Source organism: Ranitomeya variabilis, chromosome 2 (assembly GCF_051348905.1).
Source record: "Ranitomeya variabilis isolate aRanVar5 chromosome 2, aRanVar5.hap1, whole genome shotgun sequence".
NCBI lineage: Eukaryota > Metazoa > Chordata > Amphibia > Anura > Dendrobatidae > Ranitomeya > Ranitomeya variabilis.
Window position 1 is genome coordinate 151,532,349 of NC_135233.1, and position 22,733 is coordinate 151,555,081.

The 22,733-nt window shown below is 43.3% G+C and overlaps 1 protein-coding gene across 5 annotated transcripts in view; it reads right to left on the reverse strand.

Moving 5' to 3' along the window:
* Nucleotides 1–15,813: 15,813 nt before the first annotated feature.
* SYNE1 (spectrin repeat containing nuclear envelope protein 1) overlaps nucleotides 15,814–22,733 on the reverse strand; it is a 667,130-nt gene continuing 660,210 nt past the window's right edge. For all 5 annotated transcript variants that reach the window (XM_077283091.1, XM_077283090.1, XM_077283089.1 and 2 more), the window contains one exon: nucleotides 15,814–16,678. In XM_077283091.1, coding sequence (XP_077139206.1) covers nucleotides 16,438–16,678 — 241 coding nt within the window. In that variant the 3' untranslated portion in view covers nucleotides 15,814–16,437. The remainder of the gene's footprint in view (nucleotides 16,679–22,733) is intronic.

Sequence of the window (22,733 nt, forward strand, 5' to 3'; positions counted from 1 at the left end):
GTTGTTGGCGTGCAGTGGATCCCGGCTGTCCCACAACGGGAGTCGCTCATGGACCAGGGAGATGAGGTGTTCATTCTCAATGAGGTCCTCATCCCCTTCTGGAACCTAAAAACAAAAAGGACATTAATATTGGAGACATTAACATAAGGAAGACAGAAAACAGAATCAGAGGAATGGCATGAATATTGAAATAAAAAAAACCCACTGGTGCTGAAGCAAAAGGGAAAGAAAGAGAGAAGTAGAAAGAAATGAAGATTCAAGAATTGTAAAATGAGGATACAATAAACAGTCAGCCAGGTATACTTACACGCTGCCACCGTGCCACCCGACCGTGACTACGCTGCTCCTGCCCAGTCTCCTGCCCAGTCTCTTCCGCTGTAGAAGAAGTGGTCTGAAAAAAGGAAAATCTACATTGTCATATGTGTAGATGTGACAGTGAATACTTACCAATCTGAGGAGGTGAATACTCACTTCGCTGACATGTTCCCCTTGTGCAGGCCCAGGCGTTTGCTCATAAGAAGAAGACATTCTGATGTGTGCAGAAAGAAAGAAATGGCAGAAATTAGGGCATGTAGAGACAGAAAATAGAAAAGAAATGCATTGGATAGGATATACTCACATAGTTCTGAGGCTTGTTTGCTGCTCCAAGGGGTTGTGGGGCGTCTAGTCTGCAAGACAGTCTGATGAGTAGTGAACTGCAAATGTCCACTACCTCCCTTTATCACCTTGTATGTGGGGGGTGGCTTATCAGTGTCTAGACATGTTTTTCTCAATTGAGACGCATGCGTCGACAAACACAACCAAACGCATGTACTGAAAAACGCATGCGTTTACATAGACTACAATGCGTTTTTTTGGCGCAAACCTTGCGCAATCAGCCGCATACGTTTCCAGGCGGCAAATTGACGCCTCTAAAAATTACTACATGTTGCATTTCCACGCCAAGACGCAGACGACTAGACGACGCATGCGTCGTCAAATGCGGCAAAACGCGAACAAACAGAAATGCATGCGTTCCTAATGTTAAATATAGGAATACACAACGCATGCGGATATTTGCAGAAGAAACGCTGCGGACACAACCGCAAATGTGAAAGCGGCCTAAGTGAAACATTCCTAGCTTACCACACAGCAGCCCCTCCTACAGTTAACCATATATTTGCACTATGTTACTAATTATACTACAAATACTATAGTGCTCCATCTAGTGGCCACAATAGTAACTACACTTACCCTATTGTAGTGAGTACCACAGTAAATCAATTACAAAATATATACAGTGGTAATACACTGATTTGTGTAGCAGTACCAATGAGGAATAGTGGTAATACACATGTTCGTGTAGCAGTGCCAATCTCCAGCACTACAGTATTAAGTAACATATCAAAGAGCAAAATTATCTATTTCTTATACAATATCTTGTTCACAAGTGAATATAACCATAACATAACGGTACCAGGACGGCAGGTACGTCATGCATAGCCCATCACCCTACAAGCCGTCACCATGATGTATCTGTTTAAAATATTTATATATCATCTGCTCCTGAGAAGAGGGATGTTCCATGATCCTTAACTTCGGAATATTACAAATATGTCTATATTTTCATTTCTTATCTTAAATCTATGTTTTCCTACCTGCCTATTATAAGGGATATCAAGGGAAGACAGGGTTAGTCTTCGCTGAGTGGGGGGCGCCAAACAATCGTACTCTTTAGGGTGCCAACCTACACAGGCAGGCAGGAGTATTTTAATGGATTACATGTTCACACAAGATTATTTACTCCCTAGTCTCTAAAGGAACTTTTCATACTCTGTGTAATGGATAAAGATTTGCAACTGGAATACTTCATTCAGTGATATGTAGGATGTGGCATTTTAATGCTCCCTTTGTTTTTATGAGCAGTGTATATACAAATGCTTCTAACAAAATTAGAATATCATCAAAAAGTTAATTTATTTAAATTCTTCAATACAAAAAGTGAAACTCATATTATATAGCATCATTATAGAGTGATCTATTTCAAGTGTCTATTTCTGTTAATGTTGACGATTATGGCTTACAGCCAATAAAAACCCAAAAGTCATTATCTCAGTAAATTAGAATTAACAAAAAAATGCCTGCAAAGGCTTCCTACGTGTTTAAAAAGGCCCCTTAGTCTTTCAGTAGGTTCCACAATCATGGGGAAGACTGCTGACTTGACAGATGTCCAGAAGGCAGTGATTGACACACTCCACAAGGAAAGTAAATTTTGCATTTCATTTGGAAATCAAGGTCGCAGAGTCTGGAGGAAGAGTGGAGAGGCACAGAATACAAACTGCTAGAGGTCTAGTGTGAAATTTCCACAATCAGTGATGGTTTGGGGTGCCATGTCATCTGCTGGTGTAGGTCCACTGTGTTTTATCAAGACCAAAGTCAGCGCAGCCATCTACCAGGAAATTTCACAGCACTTCATGCTTCCCTCTGCTGACAAGCTTTTTGGAGATGGAAATTTCAGTCTGCAGCAGGAATTGGCACCTGTCCACAATGCCAAAAGTTCCAATACCTGGTTGAAAAACATCAGTATCACTGTGCTTGATTGTCCAGCAAACTCGCCTGACCTTAACCCCATAGAAAATATATGGGGTATTGTCAAGAGGAAGATGATAAATGAAGGGGTTAATGTGGATATAATATGCGCTGCTGAATAATATTATGTCCAGATGTATTTCAGATAAAGAGAAGTGGTTTATTCAATGCGTTTCAATGTCTAAGTGACTTCTTCATCAGGAAATACCACACACCACACGACACCTCAGCAGTACCACAGGCTGATCGCCTCCATGGCACGCCACATTAATGCAGTTACTGATGCAAAAGGAGCCTCGACCAAGTATTGAGTGCTGAACATACCTTTCAGTAGGCCAACATTTTGGATTTTAAAATCATATTTCAAGCTGGTGTTATAAATTATTCTAATTTACTGAGAAAATGACTTTTGGGTTTTCATTGGCTGTAAGCCATCAACATTAGCAGAAATAAACACGTGAAATAGATCACTCTGCTTGTAATGACTGTATATAATATATGAGTTTCACTTTTTGTATTGAAGAACTGAAATAAATTAACTTTTTGATGATATTCTAATTTTGTGAGAAGCACCTGTATATACAGTACAGACCAAACGTTTGGACACACCTTCTCATCTAAAGATTTTTCTGTATTTTCATGATTATGAAAATTGTAAATTCACACTGAAGGCACCAAAACTATGAATTAACACATGTGGAATTACATACTTAACAAAAAAGTTTGAAACAACTGAAAATATGTCTCATATTCTAGGTTCTTCAAAGTAGCCACCTTTGCTTTGATGACTGCTTTGCACACTCTTGGCGTTCTCTTGATGAGCCTCAAGAGGTAGTCACTGGAAATGGTTTTCACTTCACAGGTGTGCCCTGTCAGGTTTAATAAGTGGCCCCTATCAGATGCCCTACTCCTGTCCACTACCTGTTTGCGGAGGTTGGCACCCTAAGTTTCTGCGGTTGGCGCCCCCGCTCCACGAAGACTGGCCCTAATAGCCTTTCAAATTCCCTACAGTCCCTAATAGGTAGTGTCACAGATACCAATTTACCCAAAAACCAAAAACAATATAAAAAATTAGCAAAAAAGTTGTGTGACAAACAATAGAAAAAATCAGAAAAAACAAACTAAACAAAAAAACTCAAAAATAGTTTTGTAGCCACCAGGCCAAAACCCTTAATAGGGTAATCATATATAATACCATTTTTTGGGTAGAAAGAGAGGGGAAATGGTGTACCTTTGTACCTGTGGTTGTCCCAAGGATTACGTGGGAAAAACTAAACGCGAATTTCGCGTACGTATTGGAGAACACTTGGGGGACATTAGACACAAAAGAGACACCCCTTTGGCTCGGCATGTGAATACAGTACATGGGGGGGACCCTGGGTCCCTGGCATTTGTGGTTATCGAGGTCATTTCCCCTTCGGTTAGATTGGGGGATTGGGATCAGAGAATTGTTCAACGCGAGACAAGGTGGATCTATCTGATGGGTCGGTGAGTCCTTCTGGCCTCAATGAACAGCTGTCCTTCGTGAGTTTCATCTAACACTGTTTAAGTTATGTATTGCTGACTGCCTGGGTGGATTGCGAACCCTCGAAGAAAATGGATGTTCATAATTGGTATATTATAGTTCTTTTTTTGTTTTTATGCTTAAGTATCTTCCTGCTGTTTCATTCATTCTATATATTGCGATATGATATGTGATAAAGGATCTTCATTTGATCGCATGGACTGCTGTGACTGATCTACGGGCGCGATCTTTTGGGTGGTTACATACTAAGTGCCTTATTTGGTTTGTGTTTATTTTGGATATATTGTGTGTAACACTCCGGCATGTGGTGCCTGTAAATCATTGGAGGTATAGGTGCCCTGATACTTACACTTCTATGCACGGGCCGGTAGTCTTTGTATGATATTGAAGTATGTGGGAGGACTAGAGGCGGGGTTGAGTTGCCCGGCCTCTTTGAGTTGTCCGGCCTCCTCGTTTTGTTTATTTCCATTTGCGGTCCATGAGTGTGTGTGCCCCGTGTTTTTTTATCATACACTATTTCCTGATATGTTTTTCAGGTGGGCTGGATTACGATCGCGATTTAATGATAACATTTTTTGCCTATACAGCAGTATTGTCTCCCGGCCAGGACGGAGCGCAGTTGCGGTCCATGTGACGCATGCGCTGTTCGGTGGTGTGTCCTCGCACGTTGTTTGCTACGTCATCTGTGTGGGCTGGAACGCATTTGCGTTCCAGTGAGAAGGATTGTGGCGCACACACCGGTGGGCGGAGACTAATCCCACGTGGAAATGAAGCCGGTAAGAGGGCAGGTTATATATGGTGTATGGATGAGCGGCGTCTTATTATCCTTGTATTATTTGGACGGTCAATACCCCCTGATGAACCCCCGGTTTTCCCACGGGGGGGAAACGCGTCGGGTATTATAAGGGATGTTATCCTGTATGGAGATGCCTGCTGGTGGCTGAATTGATATCCGTAGCGCTACTGAAGGACATTCATGAATCAGATGAGTAAAGCGCTTTATGTGGCTTATTGATTGATTTAGCTGCATAGGATATGGCCATTGAAATTATTATATGATGCACTATGTGTATATCTCCTTGGGATATGTTTTTTTTGTATTACACTCTGGGGTTACCACTCTATGAAATGATTTTCATGTTGCAAGTAGGAATTAGCCAGTCTATTAAATAGGGCTTCTTGCATTCATCTCTGGCTGACTTCACTATTATGTGATAACTCTATGTTAGTTATTATTTGAGTGGTTCTCCATAAAAGAGTAGTTTTTGCATAAATGGGACATCAATATTTCCCCTCTCTTTCTACCCAAAAAATGGTATTATATATGATTACCCTATTAAGGGTTTTGGCCTGGTGGCTACAAAACTATTTTTGAGTTTTTTTGTTTAGTTTGTTTTTTCTGATTTTTTCTATTATGTTTTTCACACAACTTTTTTGCTAATTTTTTATATTGTTTTTGGTTTTTGGGTAAATTGGTATCTGTGACACTACCTATTAGGGACTGTAGGGAATTTGAAGGGCTATTAGGGCCAGTCTTCGTGGAGCGGGGGCGCCAACCGCAGAAACTTAGGGTGCCAACCTCCGCAAATAGGTAGTGGACAGGAGTAGGGCATCTGATAGGGGTCAGTTAGCCTTTGGTCCCTTCTGTGGTTATTTGAATTTTTTCATTGTGTTATGTCCCCAATTTTGGAACTGAGTGTCTTTAACTTTAGCTATGAAAAGTTATATTTTAGGGATCCTTGTGTTTTTGGTTGTTTTTGTAGTCTAGGATTCCGTTGGTACTTGCTTCATGGTTTATTGTCAGGTTTAATAAGTGGGATTTATTGCCTTATAAATGGGGTTGAGACCATCAGTTATGTTAAGCAGAAGTCTGGTGGATACACAGCTGATAGTCCTACTGAATAGACTGTTAGAATTTGTATATGGCAAAAAAAATGCAGCTACCATATATACTCGAGTATAAGCCGAGATTTTCAGCCCAAAAAAATGGGCTGAAAGTGCCCCTCTCGGCTTATACTTGAGTCATGGTCGGCGGGGGGGTCGGCGGGTGAGGGGGAGCGACGCCTTTCAAATACTCGCCTACTCCCGGCGCTCCTGACGAGGTCCCCGCAAGTCCCACGGTGTTCGGCGCGGCAGCTTCAAGTTCTTCCCCTCTTCAGCGGTCACGTGGTACCGATCATTAAAGTTATGAATATGGACTCCACGCCCATAGGGGTGGAGCTGCATATTCATTACTGTAATGAGCGGTACCATGTGACCGCTCACTACAGGAAGAAGCTGCCGCACTGTACACCGTGGGACATGCAGGGACTGCGTCAGGAGCGCCGGGAGTAGGTGAGTATATTTACCTTCCCATGTTCTACCGAAGCTCCGTTTTCCCGTCCTCTTGCTGTGACTGTTCAGGTCAGAGGGTGCGATGACATATTAGTGTGCGCGCCGCCCTCTGCCTGAACAGTCAGTACGGAGAGACGGGACGCTGAGGAGCAGCGGGCAGCGATGAGAGGTGAGTATGTCTTTTTTTTTTTTTTAGTGCAGCAGCAGCAGCACTACATGAGGCACAGTGCTGTATGGAGCGTCTATGGGGCCATAACTGCATGGAGCATTATATGGGGCCATAACTGCATGGAGCATTATATGGGGCCATAACTGCATGGAGCATTATATGGGGCCATAACTGCATGGAGCATTATATGTGGCCATAACTGCATGGAACATTATATGTGGCCATAACTGCATGGAGCATTATATGGGGCATCTATGCGGCCATAACTGCATGGAGCATTATATGGGGCATCTATGGGGCCATAACTGCATGGAGCATTACATGGGGCATTATATGGGGCCATAACTGCATGGAGCATTATATGGGGCATCTATGGGGCCATAACTGCATGGAGCATTATATGGGGCCATAACTGCATGGAGCATTATATGGGGCCATAACTGCATGGAGCATTATATGGGGCATCTTATGGGGCCATAATGAACTGCATGGAGCATTATATGGGGCATCTTATGGGGCCATGATGAACTGCATGGTGCATTATATGGGGCATCTTATGGGGCCATAATGAACTGCATGGAGCATTATATGGGGCATCTTATGGGGCCATAAAGAACTGCATGGAACATTATATGGGGCATATTTGTATATGGAGCATCTTATGGGGCCATAACGAACTGTATGGAGCATTATATGGGGCTCCTGATTCAATATGGATATTCAAAAACACAACCTACTGATGTCTCAATTAATTTTACTTTTATTGGTATCTATTTTTATTATTGACATTTACCGGTAGCTGCTGCATTTTCCACCCTAGGCTTATACTCGAGTCAATAAGTTTTCCCAGTTTTTTGTTGTAAAATTAGGGGCGTCGGCTTATACTCGGGTCGGCTTATACTCGAGTATATACGGTAAGTATAGAAAAATGAGTGGCCATCATTACTTTAAGAAATGAAGGTCAGTCAGTCCGAAAAATTGGGAAAACTTTGAAAATGTCCCCAAGTGCAGTTGCAAAAACCATCAAGCGCTACAAAGAAACTGGCTCACATGAGGACCGCCCCAGGAAAGGAAGACCAAGAGTCACCTCTGCTTCTAAGGATAAGTTTATACGAATCACCAGCCTCAGAAATCGCAGGTTAACAGCAGCTCAGATTAGAGACAAGGTCAATGCCACACAGAGTTCTAGCAGCAGCAGACACATCTCTACAACAACTGTTAAGAGGGGACTTTGTGCAGCAGGCCTTCATGGTAAAATAGCTGCTAGGAAACCACTGCTAAGGACAGGCAACAAGCAGAAGAGACTTGTTTGGGCTAAAGAACACAAGGAATGGATATTAGACCAGTGGAAATCTGTGCTTTGGTCTGATGAGTCCAAATTTGAGATCTTTGGTTTCAAACACCGTGTCTTTGTGCGACGCAGAAAAGGTGAACGGATGGACTCTACATGCCTGGTTCCCACCGTGAAGCATGGAGGAGGAGGTGTGATGGTGTGGAGGTTCTTTGCTGGTGACAGTGTTGGGGATTTATTCAAATTGAAGGCATACTGAACCAGCATGGCTACCACAGCATCTTGCAGCGGCATGCTATTCCATCCGGTTTGCGTTTAGTTGGACCATCATTTATTTTTCACCAGGACAATGACCCCAAACATACCTCCAGGCTGTGTAAGGTCTATTTGACCAAGAAGGAGAGTGTTGGGGTGCTACGCCAGATGACCTGGCCTCCACAGTCACAAGACCTGAACCCAGTCGAGATCGTTTGGGGTGAGCTGGACCGCAGAGTGAAGGCAAAAGGGCCAACAAGTGCTAAGTATCTCTGGGAACTCCTTCAAGATTGTTGGGAGACCATTCCCAGTGACTACCTCTTGAAGCTCATCAAGAGAATGCCAAGAGTGTGCAAAGCAGTCATCAAAGCAAAAGGTGGCTACTTTGAAGAACCTAGAATATAAGACATAATTTTAGTTGTTTCACACTTTTTTGTTAAGTATATAATTCCACATGTGTTAATTCACAGTTTTGATGCCTTCAGTGTGAATGTACAATTTTCAGTCATGAAAATACAGAAAAATCTTTAAATGAGAAGGTGTGTCCAAACTTTTGGTCTGTACTCTACATATACTGCTCAAAAAATAAAGAGAACACTTAAACAACAGAATATAACTTCAAGTAAATCAAACTTCTGTGAAATCAATTTCATATGCTGTTATGCAAATGGAATAGACAACCAATGGAAATTATTGGCAATTATCAAGACACACTCAATAAAGGAGTGGTTCTGCAGGTGGGGACCACAGACCTCATCTCAGTACTAATGCTTTCTGGCTGAACATTTGGTCACTTTTGTATGTTGGTTGTGCTTTCACACTCGTGGTAACATGAGACGGACTCTACAACCCACACAAGTGGCTCACGTAGTGCAGCTCATCCAGGATGGCACATCAATGCGAGCTGGGGCAAGGTTTGCTGTGTCTGTCAGCGTAGTGTCCAAAGGCTGGAGGCGTTACCAGGAGACGTGGAGGGGGCCGTAGGAGGGCAACAACCCAGCAGCAGGACCGCTACCTGAACCTTTGTGCAAGGAGGAACAGGAGGATCACTGCCAGAGCCCTGCAAAATGACCTCCAGCAGGCAACAAATGTGCATGTGTCTGCAGTTAGAAACAGACTACCTGAGGATGGTCTGAGTGCCTGATGTTCACAGATGGGGGTTGTGCTCACATCCCAACACTGTGCACAATGCTTGGCATTTGCCACAGAACACCAAGATTGGAAAATTCCCCACTGGCGCCCTGTGCTCTTCACAGAAGAAAGCAGGTTCACACTGAGCAGATGTGACAGATGTGACAGTCTGGAGATATCGTGGACAGCGATCTGCTGCCTGCAACATCCTTCAGCATGACCGGTTTGACAGTAGGTCAGTAATGGTATGGGGTGGCATTTCTTTGGAGGGCCGCACAGCCCTCCATGTGCTCGCCAGAGGTAGCCTGACTGCCATTAGGTACCTAGATGAGATCCTCAGACCCCTTGTGAGATCATATGTTTGTGCGGTTTCCCTGGGTTCCTCCTAATGCAGGACAATGGCAGACCTCATGTGGCTGGAGTGTGTCAGCAGTTCCTGCAAGATGAAGGCATTGAAGCTATGGACTGGCCCACCCGTTTCCCAAACCTGAATCCGATTGAACACATCTGGGACATCATGTCTCGTACCATCCACCAACGTCACATTGCACAACAGACTGTCCAAGAGTTGGCGGATGCTTTAGTCCAGGTCTGGGAGGAGATCCCTTAGGAGATCATCCGCCGCCTCATCAGGAGCATGCCCAGTCATTGTAGGGAGGTCATACATGCATGTGGAGGCCACACAAACTACTGAGCATAATTTCCTTGTCTTGAGGCATTTCCACTGAAGTTGGATCAGCCTGTAACTTCATTTTCCATTGTGATTTTGAGCATCATTCCAACTCCAGACCTCCGTGGGATATTAGTTGTCATTTGCGTTGATCATTTTCAGGTTTTATTGTTCTCAACATTTCACTATGTAATAAAGATTTACTAGTGATATCTAGGATGTGGGATTTTAGTGTTCCCTTCATTTTTTGAGCAGTGTGTGCATGTAAAATATATATATATATATATATATATATATATATATATATATATATATATATATATATATATATATATATACACACATGTATATATTGCGATGGATTGTAGAGGTAGGCACAGGAATGCTTCTTGGGTAAATCACCTGCTGGTTTATTATAGCACAGCATAAACGATAGTAGGGTTGGACAAAATAAACATAGCCTCTGTGGCCTAACGGCAAAACAAAAGATAAAGTCTAACATGGTCCATATTTCTGTGGAATTCGCCCTCAGAGAACACTTAGAAGAAGTCTTCAGCTCTCCCTGGGGCTTTTCCTCTCCAAACACACAAAAGAGAAAATAAAACACTGGCTGGACATTCACCTTTCCCAACCACACCCTTGAGGTGGAGATATGGTGACTAGGTGTCCCGCCCATCTCTTACACCTACTTACAAAAAAACCCAAACTCTTAATGGACAGAAACTTATGGTTTCATATATAGCAACTTTCCTGACACATATCTCCCCTCACGTACTGTACAGCGCCAGTGACCCTGTCACTATAAACAATTGAAGGCAGCACTCCAAGCAGGACAAAAATAAATTGAAAAAACAATGGACTTTGTTGAGCCCAAATGGCAATTTTGACATTTGGGCTCAATAAAGTCCATTTTTTTTTTGTTTTTTTTTGTTTTTTTTGCTATGAAACAAACTGGATATTTGTCTGGAGGTTTTGCACCCTCCTGTAAGTAATTTAAATGAAGCTGTTCCAAAATCTCTTTTTCTCTCTCTCTATATATATACTGTATATACAGTTGCGCTCAAAAGTTTACATACCCCAGTAGAAATTTTGCTTTCTAGGCCTTTTTTCTCCACTCATGGTTAGTGGTTGGGTGAAGCTATTTATTATCAAACTACTGTGTTTTCTCTTTTTAAATCATAATGACAACCCAAAACAGCCTAATGACCCTGATCAAAATTTCACATACCCCATTTCTTAATACTGTGTATTGCTCCCTCTAATATCAATGACAGCTTGAAGTCTTTTGTGGTAGTTGTGGATGAGGTTCTTTATTTTCTCAGATGGTAAAGCTGCCCACTTTTCTTTGCAAAAAGCCTCCAGTTCCAGTAAAGTCCTGGGCTGTATAGTATGAACTGCGTGCTTGAGATCTCCCCAGAGTGGCTCAATGATATTGAGGTCAGGAGACTGAGATGGCCACTCCAGAACCTTCACTTTGTTCTGCTGTAGCCAATGACAGGTCAACTTGGCCTTATGTTTTGGATCGTTGTCATGTTGGAATGTCCAAGTACGACCCATGCACAGCTTCCTGACTGATGAGTGCAAATTTGCCTCCAGTATTTGCTGATAACGTGCTGCATTCATCTTTACTTCAACTTTGACTAAGTTTCCTGTGCCTTTGTAGATCACACATTTCCAAAACATCAGCGATCCATCTCTGTGCTTTACAGTAGGAATGGTGTTCCTTTCATCATAGGCCTTGTTGACCTTTCTCCAAATGTAACGTTTATGGTTGTGGCCAAAAAATTAAATTTTGGTCTAACACTCCAAATTACCTTTTTCCAGAAGTTTTTAGGCTTGTCTCTGTGCTGTTTCGCGTATTTTAGGCGAGATACTTTGTGGCATTTGCGCAGTATTGGTTTTCTTCTGGCGACTTGACCATGCAGCCCATTTTTCTTCAAGTGCCTCCTTATTATGCATCTTGAAACAGCCACACCGCTAGTTTTCAGAAACTCCTGTATTTCAGCTGATGTTATTTGTGGGTTTTTCTTTGCATCCGGAACAATTTTCCTGGCAGTTGTGGACGACATTTTTGTTGGTCTTTTGTTTTTACAGAGCCCCTGATTTTCCATTTGTTAATCACAGTTTGAACGCTGCTGACAGGCATTATCAATTCCTTGGATCTTTTTGTATCCCTTTCCTGTTTTATACAATTCAACTACCTTTTCCTGTAGATTTGATGACAATTCTTTTGCTTTCCCCATGACTCACAATCCAGAAACGTCAGTGGCTGGATGAAAGCTGCAACTGGATGCCAGAAACTCACCTAGGTCCCTTTGACACATCAGTTTTTTGCTATCAGTCGCAATCCGTCGAATTTTGAAAAAAACGGATCCGGCGACTGATGCCGCTGAATCCGTTTTTTTCTCATAGACTTGTATTAGTGACGGATTGCGATGGATGGCCTCACGTTTCATCCGTCGTTTGCCGAATCCATCGAAAAATTGTTTGTCTGGTGGCCGGAGACAATGGACAAAGTAAAGTTTTTTGTCTCTGTCGAAAAAACGGACAGCGACAGATCTGTCACTGTCTGTCATTTGCTAGAATGGAAGCCTATAGCGCCGGATCCGTCAAATGATGGAATCCGGAGACAAATTCCATTTTTTTAACTGAGCATGCTCCGATTTTTTTAGCCAGCCCCCCTAGTCAGATCCAATGAAGAAACGGATCCGTCGCATCAGTTTTTCACATTCTGCATAAGATCTATCGAGCCAACGGATTGTGACTGATGGCAAAAAACTAATGTGTGAAAGGGGCCTTAGCTTTCAGAGAAACACAGACTGATTACAAGCAAACAGGTCACAGGTGAGGATGTTGCCTTTAGTAGCCATTCAAACCCATTTGTGTAAACTTCTGTGCATGTTATCAGGCCAAAATCACCAGGGTATGTGAACTTTTGATCAGCGTCATTTGGATGTTTTGGGTTGTTATTATGATTTAAAAAGAGAAAACACAGTAGTTTGACAATAAATGGCTTCACCAACCACTAACCATGAGTGAAGAAAAAGTTTTGGTGTTATTTTTCATATTCTCTGAAAAAAGGGCAAGAAAGCAAAAATTCTGCAAGGGTATGTAACCTTTTCAGCACAACTGTATATAAAAGCTTGTGTTAGGTGTTGAGTTCCTGCAGCTGCACAGGGGGAATCTCACACCATGTCCTCTGAAGTCTCCCATTCTTCTCCAGCCGCAGTAGAGCCTGCTCACCAGAGACATCTGTCCCAGCATCTATCTCAAGCTGATACTGTGCGTCTGGTTACAGCTGCTGTCCCAGGTTCAGCCTTTGTAACCAGCATTGATCAGCAGCGAGCAGACGTTCCAGGGACTAAGTCCTGCTTTTCATCTACTGAGTATGGCCGTTGGATGACATCTCATTGGAGGTCGGAGGTCACATGCCCAGGTCCTGTAGCAGCTCTGATTGGACCACCAGGAAGGTCCTGGAAGGCTGCGACTATAAAAGGTTTGCATGGTCTCTCAGCCATGCGCTAGTATAGACTTGACTATGTATGTGTGTGCTGAGAGATTGATACTGGTGAATGCTCCTAAATTATCCCCATCCCTTTGGTTGTTGTCTGGGCATTAGGGTGAGTGGAGCAAGCAGTCAGCGCCTAATAATGGCTTCTCAGCTACATTAACACTACTGGTCAGTGTAGGGTGGGAATTCCCGCTTGATCTCCGCATCTCACTCAGGGCGTCCTCAGGCGCGGGCTCAAAAGCCACCGAGGATCAAAGCGAGATCAATCACCAGCGTAGTGGGGGTGAATGTCAGGGATCCCACTAGCGTCCATATGCTGCATCCTGTGACTGCTAACAGGGCACAGCGTTTCCTTTGTTTCTCTGCGTCTCTGTGAAGCAACGGAGTTCGCGTCAGTTCATACCGGGAGATGGAACCTGTGTTTATTCTGGCGTAGACCCCGGTCTGTGAATGCACCTTATTACTATCTTAATAATTATTTGGTGCGTTCCGCCAGCCCTAACAGCTTGCAATCATTGTTTAACTTTATTTTTTGTCGGACTTTTAAAATGTGCACTATTCAGATTTAAGCTACACTTTAATTGAGCAACAGAAAGACGACCTTTGATCATTGAGCAGGAAAAACGTGCAACAAACCTAATAATCATGGGTAACTGATAGCATGTTCCGTCCTGGCAGACATTTGTCTTATATCTAGGGTCAGCTAGAGTCATGTATAATCTTTCAGTGATGGAAAGAATTGGAAAACAAGACATTGATATTGCAAATTTTCCAAGAAATAGTGGATATGCTTGATGAATTAGCATTACTAATATTATTTTATTGCATTTTTTCAGTGTAAAGCTTCCTCACTATTTCAGGTGAATTTTCTGCATCAGATGTCATGTATGTACAAACCTCAGAATTTCTGATCACAATCTTAACTTCCAGTTTAAAGTTGTTAAAATTTTCTTGTGATCAGGTCCACAAAGGGCCGCAATAGGGGTCATAACTACAGTTTTGTGCCTGATAAGCGCCTCATGTTCTACCAGTCTGCTGTTCCAAAATACATGAGAAATATCAGCTTGGAGTTGTCAGACAAAATGGGTACTGAGTAGAACATCAACTGGTCATAAGCAGAAAGGGGAATAATCTGGTGTCCAGGGAGAAAGAGGTAGGTGGTCCTGGTGTCCATTATGTTCAAAAAAGGCATATACTTATTATCCAATAGTAAAATGTATGTTCTTCTTGTCCAGATAAACAGAGTAGTAAGGCCTAGTGCCCAGGTGAGGCACTTCTTTCAGGATAGGCTTAACGGCATAATAAAGGTCATATAAAGCACCGCGTGTCCTATTCAAGGGGAAAATTAATTTTCGTTTAACAACAAACTACTTACCTTGGCCTCCCAAATGCTCATTGATCTGCTGTCTTTGCAAGGTAGGTTAATAGGTTTATAGGTTTTTGCATTACTGTTGCAGTCAGTGACAGCATTTGGAGTGTAAGGATTACCAACTGATGATTATTTGGTTGAATTTTAAAAGGGGTTTCCAAGATTGGAAAACAACTGACTAAATGGTCAAAGTGATAGAATCTACACTCAACTCATAAATCCCTTACCGCTCCTGCACAAATGCTCCAGTGGTCCTTACCTAATTGTTGGCGGGAGCAGCAGATCATTTTTTTGAGCGAGTACAGATATATTTTTTGCCTTTTCCTCCATTTTGTCAATTTTCTTCTGATAACAGCGAAACTACGGAATTGCAACTGCAGAATTTCCTTCCATAACAGAAATTATCTTGCAAAAATATTGCAGCAACTGAAAAAGTAAAAACATATTGATCTAAGAATACATTAAAAAAATGTAATATGCAAATTGCCTCTTCTGAGAAAAAGAGGACTTAACTCTATAGTGCCGCCTGTTGGAAGTAGCGATCCTACAAGTCACAATCAACCCTTTAACGAGTCGTGCAATATGACTTAGGATAAAAGCCAAATCAGTATCTCAATTCGCAGACACGGTGTTTCGGGCTGTTGGCCCTCGTCAGTGCGAAGCATGAGAACTGATTTAAAAAAATTTAAAAACTGCTGTGTCCTCAAAGTCTAAAATAGTTTTGCAGTGAAAAGGTTAAGAAAGGGCACAGGCGCCATCTGGTGAGCATCCTCGAGAGAATCGGATCACACTATGCTTACACTCCAATCAAACTCTGATCAGTGTCATCTGCATAATCGGCCCACTTCTCTCGGATGAGAGAATCTATGGCTGTCTCTACGAGCCCTCGTTGGAAGTCTTTACATTGTATGTTCAGTTTGGATTTGGTTATATAGCCACAGCAAGTCAATAGTGTTGCCCAAAGTAATAAAAAGAAGAACAAATACACCATTATATTTTACAATATCTATAATTGCAAGAAATCAATACAAACAGAACTTGGCTTAGCAATCTGTACATACATAAATAATATTTTCTAATCTCTTAACAGTTCATAGATTCTTCTGAAATCATGATTTTATTTCTTACATCCAGTTTATTAGCCCAAAAAGTACCATTCATTTGTACATCCTTCATACTTTAACTAGAGTTTTACAGCGATTTCATGCTTCCCTTAAAACACCAACACACAGAAAGCCCATAAACCAAAAATACAACAGGGAAAAGTAAAAAAATATTTGCCATATAAGCTATTTAAAATTGTATATTACAAGCATCTAAAATAGCTTCATAATTATAGACGTTTTGTCCAATACTGATAATGCTCAGAGTAAGAATTACAGAACTGAATTTTACAGTTATATTAGAGATGTCGTCCATATCATCTTCTCCATCAATACTGATGTCACCTTTTTAATATAACTTAAGTTACTGGAACACGGTATCCTGTGACCAATACAGTATTGGATTTATGCTCAAAGGTAATTCAGGGAAGTTAAGCTGCCAAGATAAGTGCAATAAAAAGCTGGCAACAGCTCATATATATTCCACAGTGATTTCCATTAAACAGGGTGTTCATATAGGTGGTGGCCCATTGGTATATCTGAGCATCGGGTGGAAAGACCGTGCAAAATTATTGGACAAAGTACAACTGTAGTCTTCTTCAGTCATTGGTACAAGACAAGCAAGACCAATTAAAAGCAGCAGAAGAAGCTGAAGTGGCAAGGCGGCCCGTAAAACCCGTAGAAAGAATGACGGCTGTCCATGAACCACATTGGCATCAGAATGGCAGGAACCTGAGCCATCGTCTTTGGACCTAATGAACAAAGTTAAAACAATGAGTGCAAGGCACAAGTTATTCAACCACACCTGAATAAACTAAAGGACATATGACAAATTTAGAACATTACTGCCTGCATAGCTTGGTCAGCAGATAACTAGTCATATTCTGGTAGCTAGCTCGAAATATGTATTTTGAGTATAATTTCCAAACTTTTGCTTACTTTTCCAATACAACATTATATGGTATATGATTAATAAAAAAATCTTGCTTTGTGTACAGTTTTAATCTTGCACTGAATCAATAGCCATAGAGTAAACGTAATAACATAATACACTGTATAACAGTTAGATGCCGTTACCTTTCACGGACATAAAAGTCAAAACAAATTATCTCATTATCTCTCTTCCCCAGAGGGTATTTACCTGTGGGGGAGAGAGCTTGGGGAATCAAGGGAGCTCTGGGTCCCTGGCTATCTCCCACACAGGAACATATCCTTGTCCTTGTACAACTAGTTTTACCTTGTAGACATATTTTTCCTTGCTGTTTGGTTTAAGATATGGTTGTACCATTGCTTTACTCCGACTATGGCCTAATCCTATCATCCAGTGTGATGCTAGTACATTCCTTATATATGATACATTTATTGGGACTGTAGGGGATACATATTAAAGTGCCAAATAAGTTTGCCAAAACTTACCTGAAAAAGCCTAAAACGTTTTGGCAGAATGTTCTCTGGACAGATGAGACAAAAGTAGAGCTTTTTGGGCAAAGGCATCAACATAGAGTTTACAGGAGAAAAAAAGAGGCATTCAAAGAAAAGAACACGGTCCCTACAGTCAAACATGGCGGAGGTTCCCTGATGTTTTGGGGTTGCTTTGCTGCCTCTGGCACTGGACTGCTTGACCGTGTGCATGGCATTATGAAGTCTGAAGACTACCAACAAATTTTGCAGCATAATGTAGGGCCCAGGGTGAGAAAGCTGGGTCTCCCTCAGAGGTCATGGGTCTTCCAGCAGGACAATGACCCAAAACAGATTTCAAAAAGCACTAGAAAATGGTTTGAGAGAAAGCACTTGAGACTTCAAAGGTGGCCAGCAATGAGTCCAGACCTGAATCCCATAGAACACCTGTGGAGAAATCTAAAAACGACAGTTTGGAGAAGGCACCCTTCAAATATCAGGGACCTGGAGCAGTTTGCCAAAGAAGAATGGTCTAAAATTCCAGCAGAGCATTGTAAGAAACTCATTTATGGTTACCGGAAGCGGTTGGTCGCAGTTATTTTGGCTAAAGGTTGTGCAACCAAGTATTAGGCTGAGGGTGCCAAAACTTTTGTCTGGCCCATTTTTGGAGTTTTGGGTGAAATAATCAATGTTTTGCTTTTTGCTTCATTCTCTTTTGTGTTTTTTAATTTAAGACAAATTAAATGAAGATAATAATACCAAAGAATTTGTGATTGCAATCATTTTCAGGAAGAAACTGAGTATTATCTGACAGAATTGCAGGGGTGTCAATACTTTTGGCCACAACTGTAATTAAGGGGATTTTCATACACCTATGCAGTGGCGGATTATAATGAGGTCAATCTGGGCAGTAGCGCAGGGCCCAGTGGTGTGGGGGGGCCCTGGGCAACCGCTCAGATTGACCGCCGCCATCAGGGTATTACTGCCCTGACTGGCGTATGGGCCCGGCGGGCAGAGGGGGCCCATATCGGGCCCCGTCTCATCTGCTCACCGGGCCCCTATCGGCGCTGCAGCAGTTTAACGCTATTGACGTGCGGGTTAACTGCCACCAGCCAATTGGAGGCTGGCAGCTGAAGTCAGCCGCAGCGCACACGTCGACGGTGTCTGATGTCATTGTCAGTCGCCGGTGAGTGCGCGCTTCAGCAGCGTGGAGGGAGCTTCGCCGAAGGAGCGCGGATTGGTGAGGAGAACTTTTTTAATATATATATATTGCGAACGGAAATTCAGGGGGCCCGGGTCAGAATTCTGGACACTGGGGGCAGAGATGCTGGACACACTGGGGGCAATATGCTGGACACACTGGGGCAGAATGCTGGACACATTGGGAGTAATATGCTGGACACACTGGGGGCAATATACTGGACACATTTGGGGCAGATTGCTGGACACACTGGGGCAGATTGCTGGACACACTGGGGGCAATATGCTGGACACACTGGGGCAGAATGCTGGACACACTAGGGGCAATATGCTGGAGACACTGGGGCAGATTGCTGGACACACTGGTGGCTGAATGCTGGACACACTGGGGGCAATATGCTGGACACACTGGGGCAGATTGCTGGACACACTGGGGAAGATTGCTGGACACACTGGGGCAGAATGCTGGACACATTTGGGCCAATATGCTGGACACACTGGGGCAGATTGCTGGACACACTGGGGGCAGAATGCTGGACAAACTGGGGGCAATATGCTGGACACACTGGGGCAGAATGCTGGACACACTGGGGGCAATATGCTGGAGACACTGGAGCAGATTGCTGGACACACTGGGGGCAATATGCTGGAGACACTGGGGCAGATTGCTGGACACACTGGGGGCAGAATGCTGGACAAACTGGGGGCAATATGCTGGACACACTGGGGGCAATATGCTGGACACACTGGGGCAGAATGCTGGACACACTGGGGCAGAATGCTGGACACACTGGGGGCAATATGCTGGAGACACTGGGGCAGATTGCTGGACACACTGGGGGCAATATACTGGAGACACTGGGGCAGATTGCTGGACACAGTGGTGGCTGAATGCTGGACAAACTGGGGGCAATATGCTGGACACACTGGGGGCAATATGCTGGACACACTGGGGCAGATTGCTGGACACACTGGGGCAGATTGCTGGACACACTGGGGCAGAATGCTGGACACATTTGGGCCAATATGCTGAACACACTGGGGCAGATTGCTGGACACATTGGGGGCAATATGCTGGAGACACTGGGGCAGATTGCTGGACACACTGGGGGCAGAATGCTGGACAAACTGGGGGCAATATGCTGGACACACTGGGGCAGAATGCTGGACACACTGGGGGCAATATGCTGGAGACACTGGAGCAGATTGCTGGACACACTGGGGGCAATATGCTGGAGACACTGGGGCAGATTGCTGGACACACTGGGGTCAGAACGCTGGACACACTGGGGGCAATATGCTGGACACACTGGGGGCAATATGCTGGACACACTGGGGCAGAATGCTGGACACACTGGGGCAGAATGCTGGACATACTGGGGGCAGGATGCTGGACACATTGGGGGCAGAGATGCTGGACACTGGGGGCAGAGATGCTCGACACTGTGGGCAGAGATGCTGGACACTGGGGGCAGAGATGCTGGACAATGGGGGCAGAGATGCTGGACACTGGGGGCAGAGATGCTGGACACACTGGGGGCAGGACTGGAGACAGATGGGGCAGGATTGGAGACATGGGCAGAATGTAGATACGGGGCATGATTGGAGACACGGGGCAGAATTAAAGACATGGGGCAGGATTGGAGACAAATCGTACAGGATCATGGGGCAGGATGGATACGATGGAGACTGATGGGGCAGGATGGGGAGATCATATGGGGCAGGATGGATACTCATGAGGGCAGGATGGGAGAACATATGGCTGGAGCCATTAATGAAATAAGAGGTGCCAGGATAGGGGATATTATTATTACCATAGGGGCTAATTAAGGGATATTATTACTGCAGTGATGTATTTATTTTATTTTTTGAGAACACTGTTTTAAATGGGGGGGCGGTCCTGTTACTGTGTAGAGTGACACTATGTTGCCTCTTTTTCTTCATGTGGTGCAACGTAGAAGTTAGGAAAAATTAAGTAATGTGTTCTGCAAGCGTAGCTCCAGATAACTGTTATTTCCTGCAGAGACGAGTCCTGGCTGGATGAAGTGATGGTGGTCTGTGCTTGATGAAAGATGAAGGACTTCACCTATAGACGTCACTGGTGAGTCACTGTTACCTATACACTGACACTATACACTGTATACTATATACAAAGGTCCTGTGTATAATGTTTACACAGACACTGCATACTAAGTACAGATCTCCTGTGAATACTGGCACGTATGGTGATAGTATTGTGTTTTTTTTGTTTGTTTTTTTTCTTCCTAACTGAAGGGTACATTGACTAGATCAATGGATGTTTGACAGGTTATAGTTTCACACAGCAACTATTTTTCTGGAATAATCTGGTTCAGGTATATGATGACCCCGTCACATGACCGGGGGGCCCACAGCGTCTGAACAACCCGGGGCCCTGGCTACCCTTAATCCACCCCTGCACCTATGTACAGATCTAACTAAGGTTATTCAGAAATCAGGGTTTTGGGACACAAAAAAGTGTAATTTGACATTTAGATTAATATTGGTCTATGGCTTGTTCAATAAGTTAGTTATCTTAAGTGAGATAGCCTTCTGTGACAAGTTATCGAGATGGTGTGTTGCTAAAGCTGTAAGCTCTTTTTCTGCTCGCACAAAAACAGATCAAATTGGATGGCTTCCCCAAAGCTCTTAAGCAGGCCATACTGATTATATGGCTGCCTGCCAAATGATGCTGCGGCCGATCAGTCTATCAACAGCCATTTCAGCTGTCTCGCCAATACACAAGAGCGCTTGTTTATCCAAGCACTCCTATATACTCTATAAGAAAGCTGCAGGTTGACATGTTGGCTCGTGGCACATATCTGGGGGAACAATGTGTTCGGCAGTCCAAAATGAAACATGCCGCCATTAGTCTAAGGCAGGGGTCCTCAAACTACGGCCCGCGGGCCACATGCGGCCCACCGAGGACATTTATCTGGCCCTGGGCCCGTCTGACATTTAACTTCACTACAGTTCAATGCCGGCGGGCCCTGTAATCGAGGGCAGAACGACGAGACGGTGAGGAAAAGTGATGCGCAGCCCTCCGTATGCAGCACAGACCACGTGATTGTCATCCTGCCGCCTGTGCCAGAAGAATACGGATTTGCGTGGGCGCCTCTTCAGAGCAGTGGGGGATATAGGTGAGTAATGGTATATATATATATATATATATATATATATATATATTTTCTACATCTGGTCCGGTCTATCATGCCAATTGGGTACCTATGCTGCCTATTGGGGATATTTACCTGCCTACTGGGAACATTTACCTGCCTTTTGGGAACATTCACCTGCCTATTGGGGACCTATACTGCCTATTGGGGACATTTACCTGCCTTTTGGGGACATTTACCTTCCATGATGCATCAGTACAGTATCACATGACCAGCTAACGAAAGTGCCATATCTATCTGCAGGGAGAAAACTATGGCTATCCTCTCCTCTATATACTGCTAAAGAAGCTAATATATACGTATACAGTAAGGAAGTCTATATAGTGTCATTCACATGGTAATAATGTAGGCGATCACAGTTTAGTCATCTTCAATACTCTTTGATATGAGCTTCTGTCCTTCACTCTGTGGAGAACTTTCCATCCAAAAAGGGTTAAAAACTGTACCTGGAAACTGTAGGCCTTTAAAAGGGCTGACCCATGAATAAAGTACATTCTAATGAATAGATCTTGGAATAATAATAGGCTCCACAATTAGATGTGTTAAAATTTTTTACAAAAAATGGTTGTGGCTGACCATACAGGAACAGGTCATTATCACAAATTCTTAACTGTATGAGCAGTGAGACTACGGAACTCTCTGCCATAACAATGATTCATTAACTAAAAAAGTTCTAGAAGGGCCTGGATGCCTTTAGGCTAAATATAATATTACAGGTTGTGGGCATTAGATTCTGTGATGGGACATTGATTCAGGGAACTAGTCTGATTGCCGTATGTAGGCAGGAGAAAAAATAGCGCAATAGCGTCTTATCCGATAAACATTCAGAATTAAGAAGAGCAGATTTTGCTCACCTGATCCATAGAATTGAGGATTTTACAATTTTATTCAGCTGCTGCGTATCCACGGGTCGTCAAACCACTTGTAATAGAAACCAGGAACGATTTGTGGACTTGTTTGCACTGCTGTTTATTAAAGATGCCAAATTCAGAAAATTAATTAGATATATGGTTTT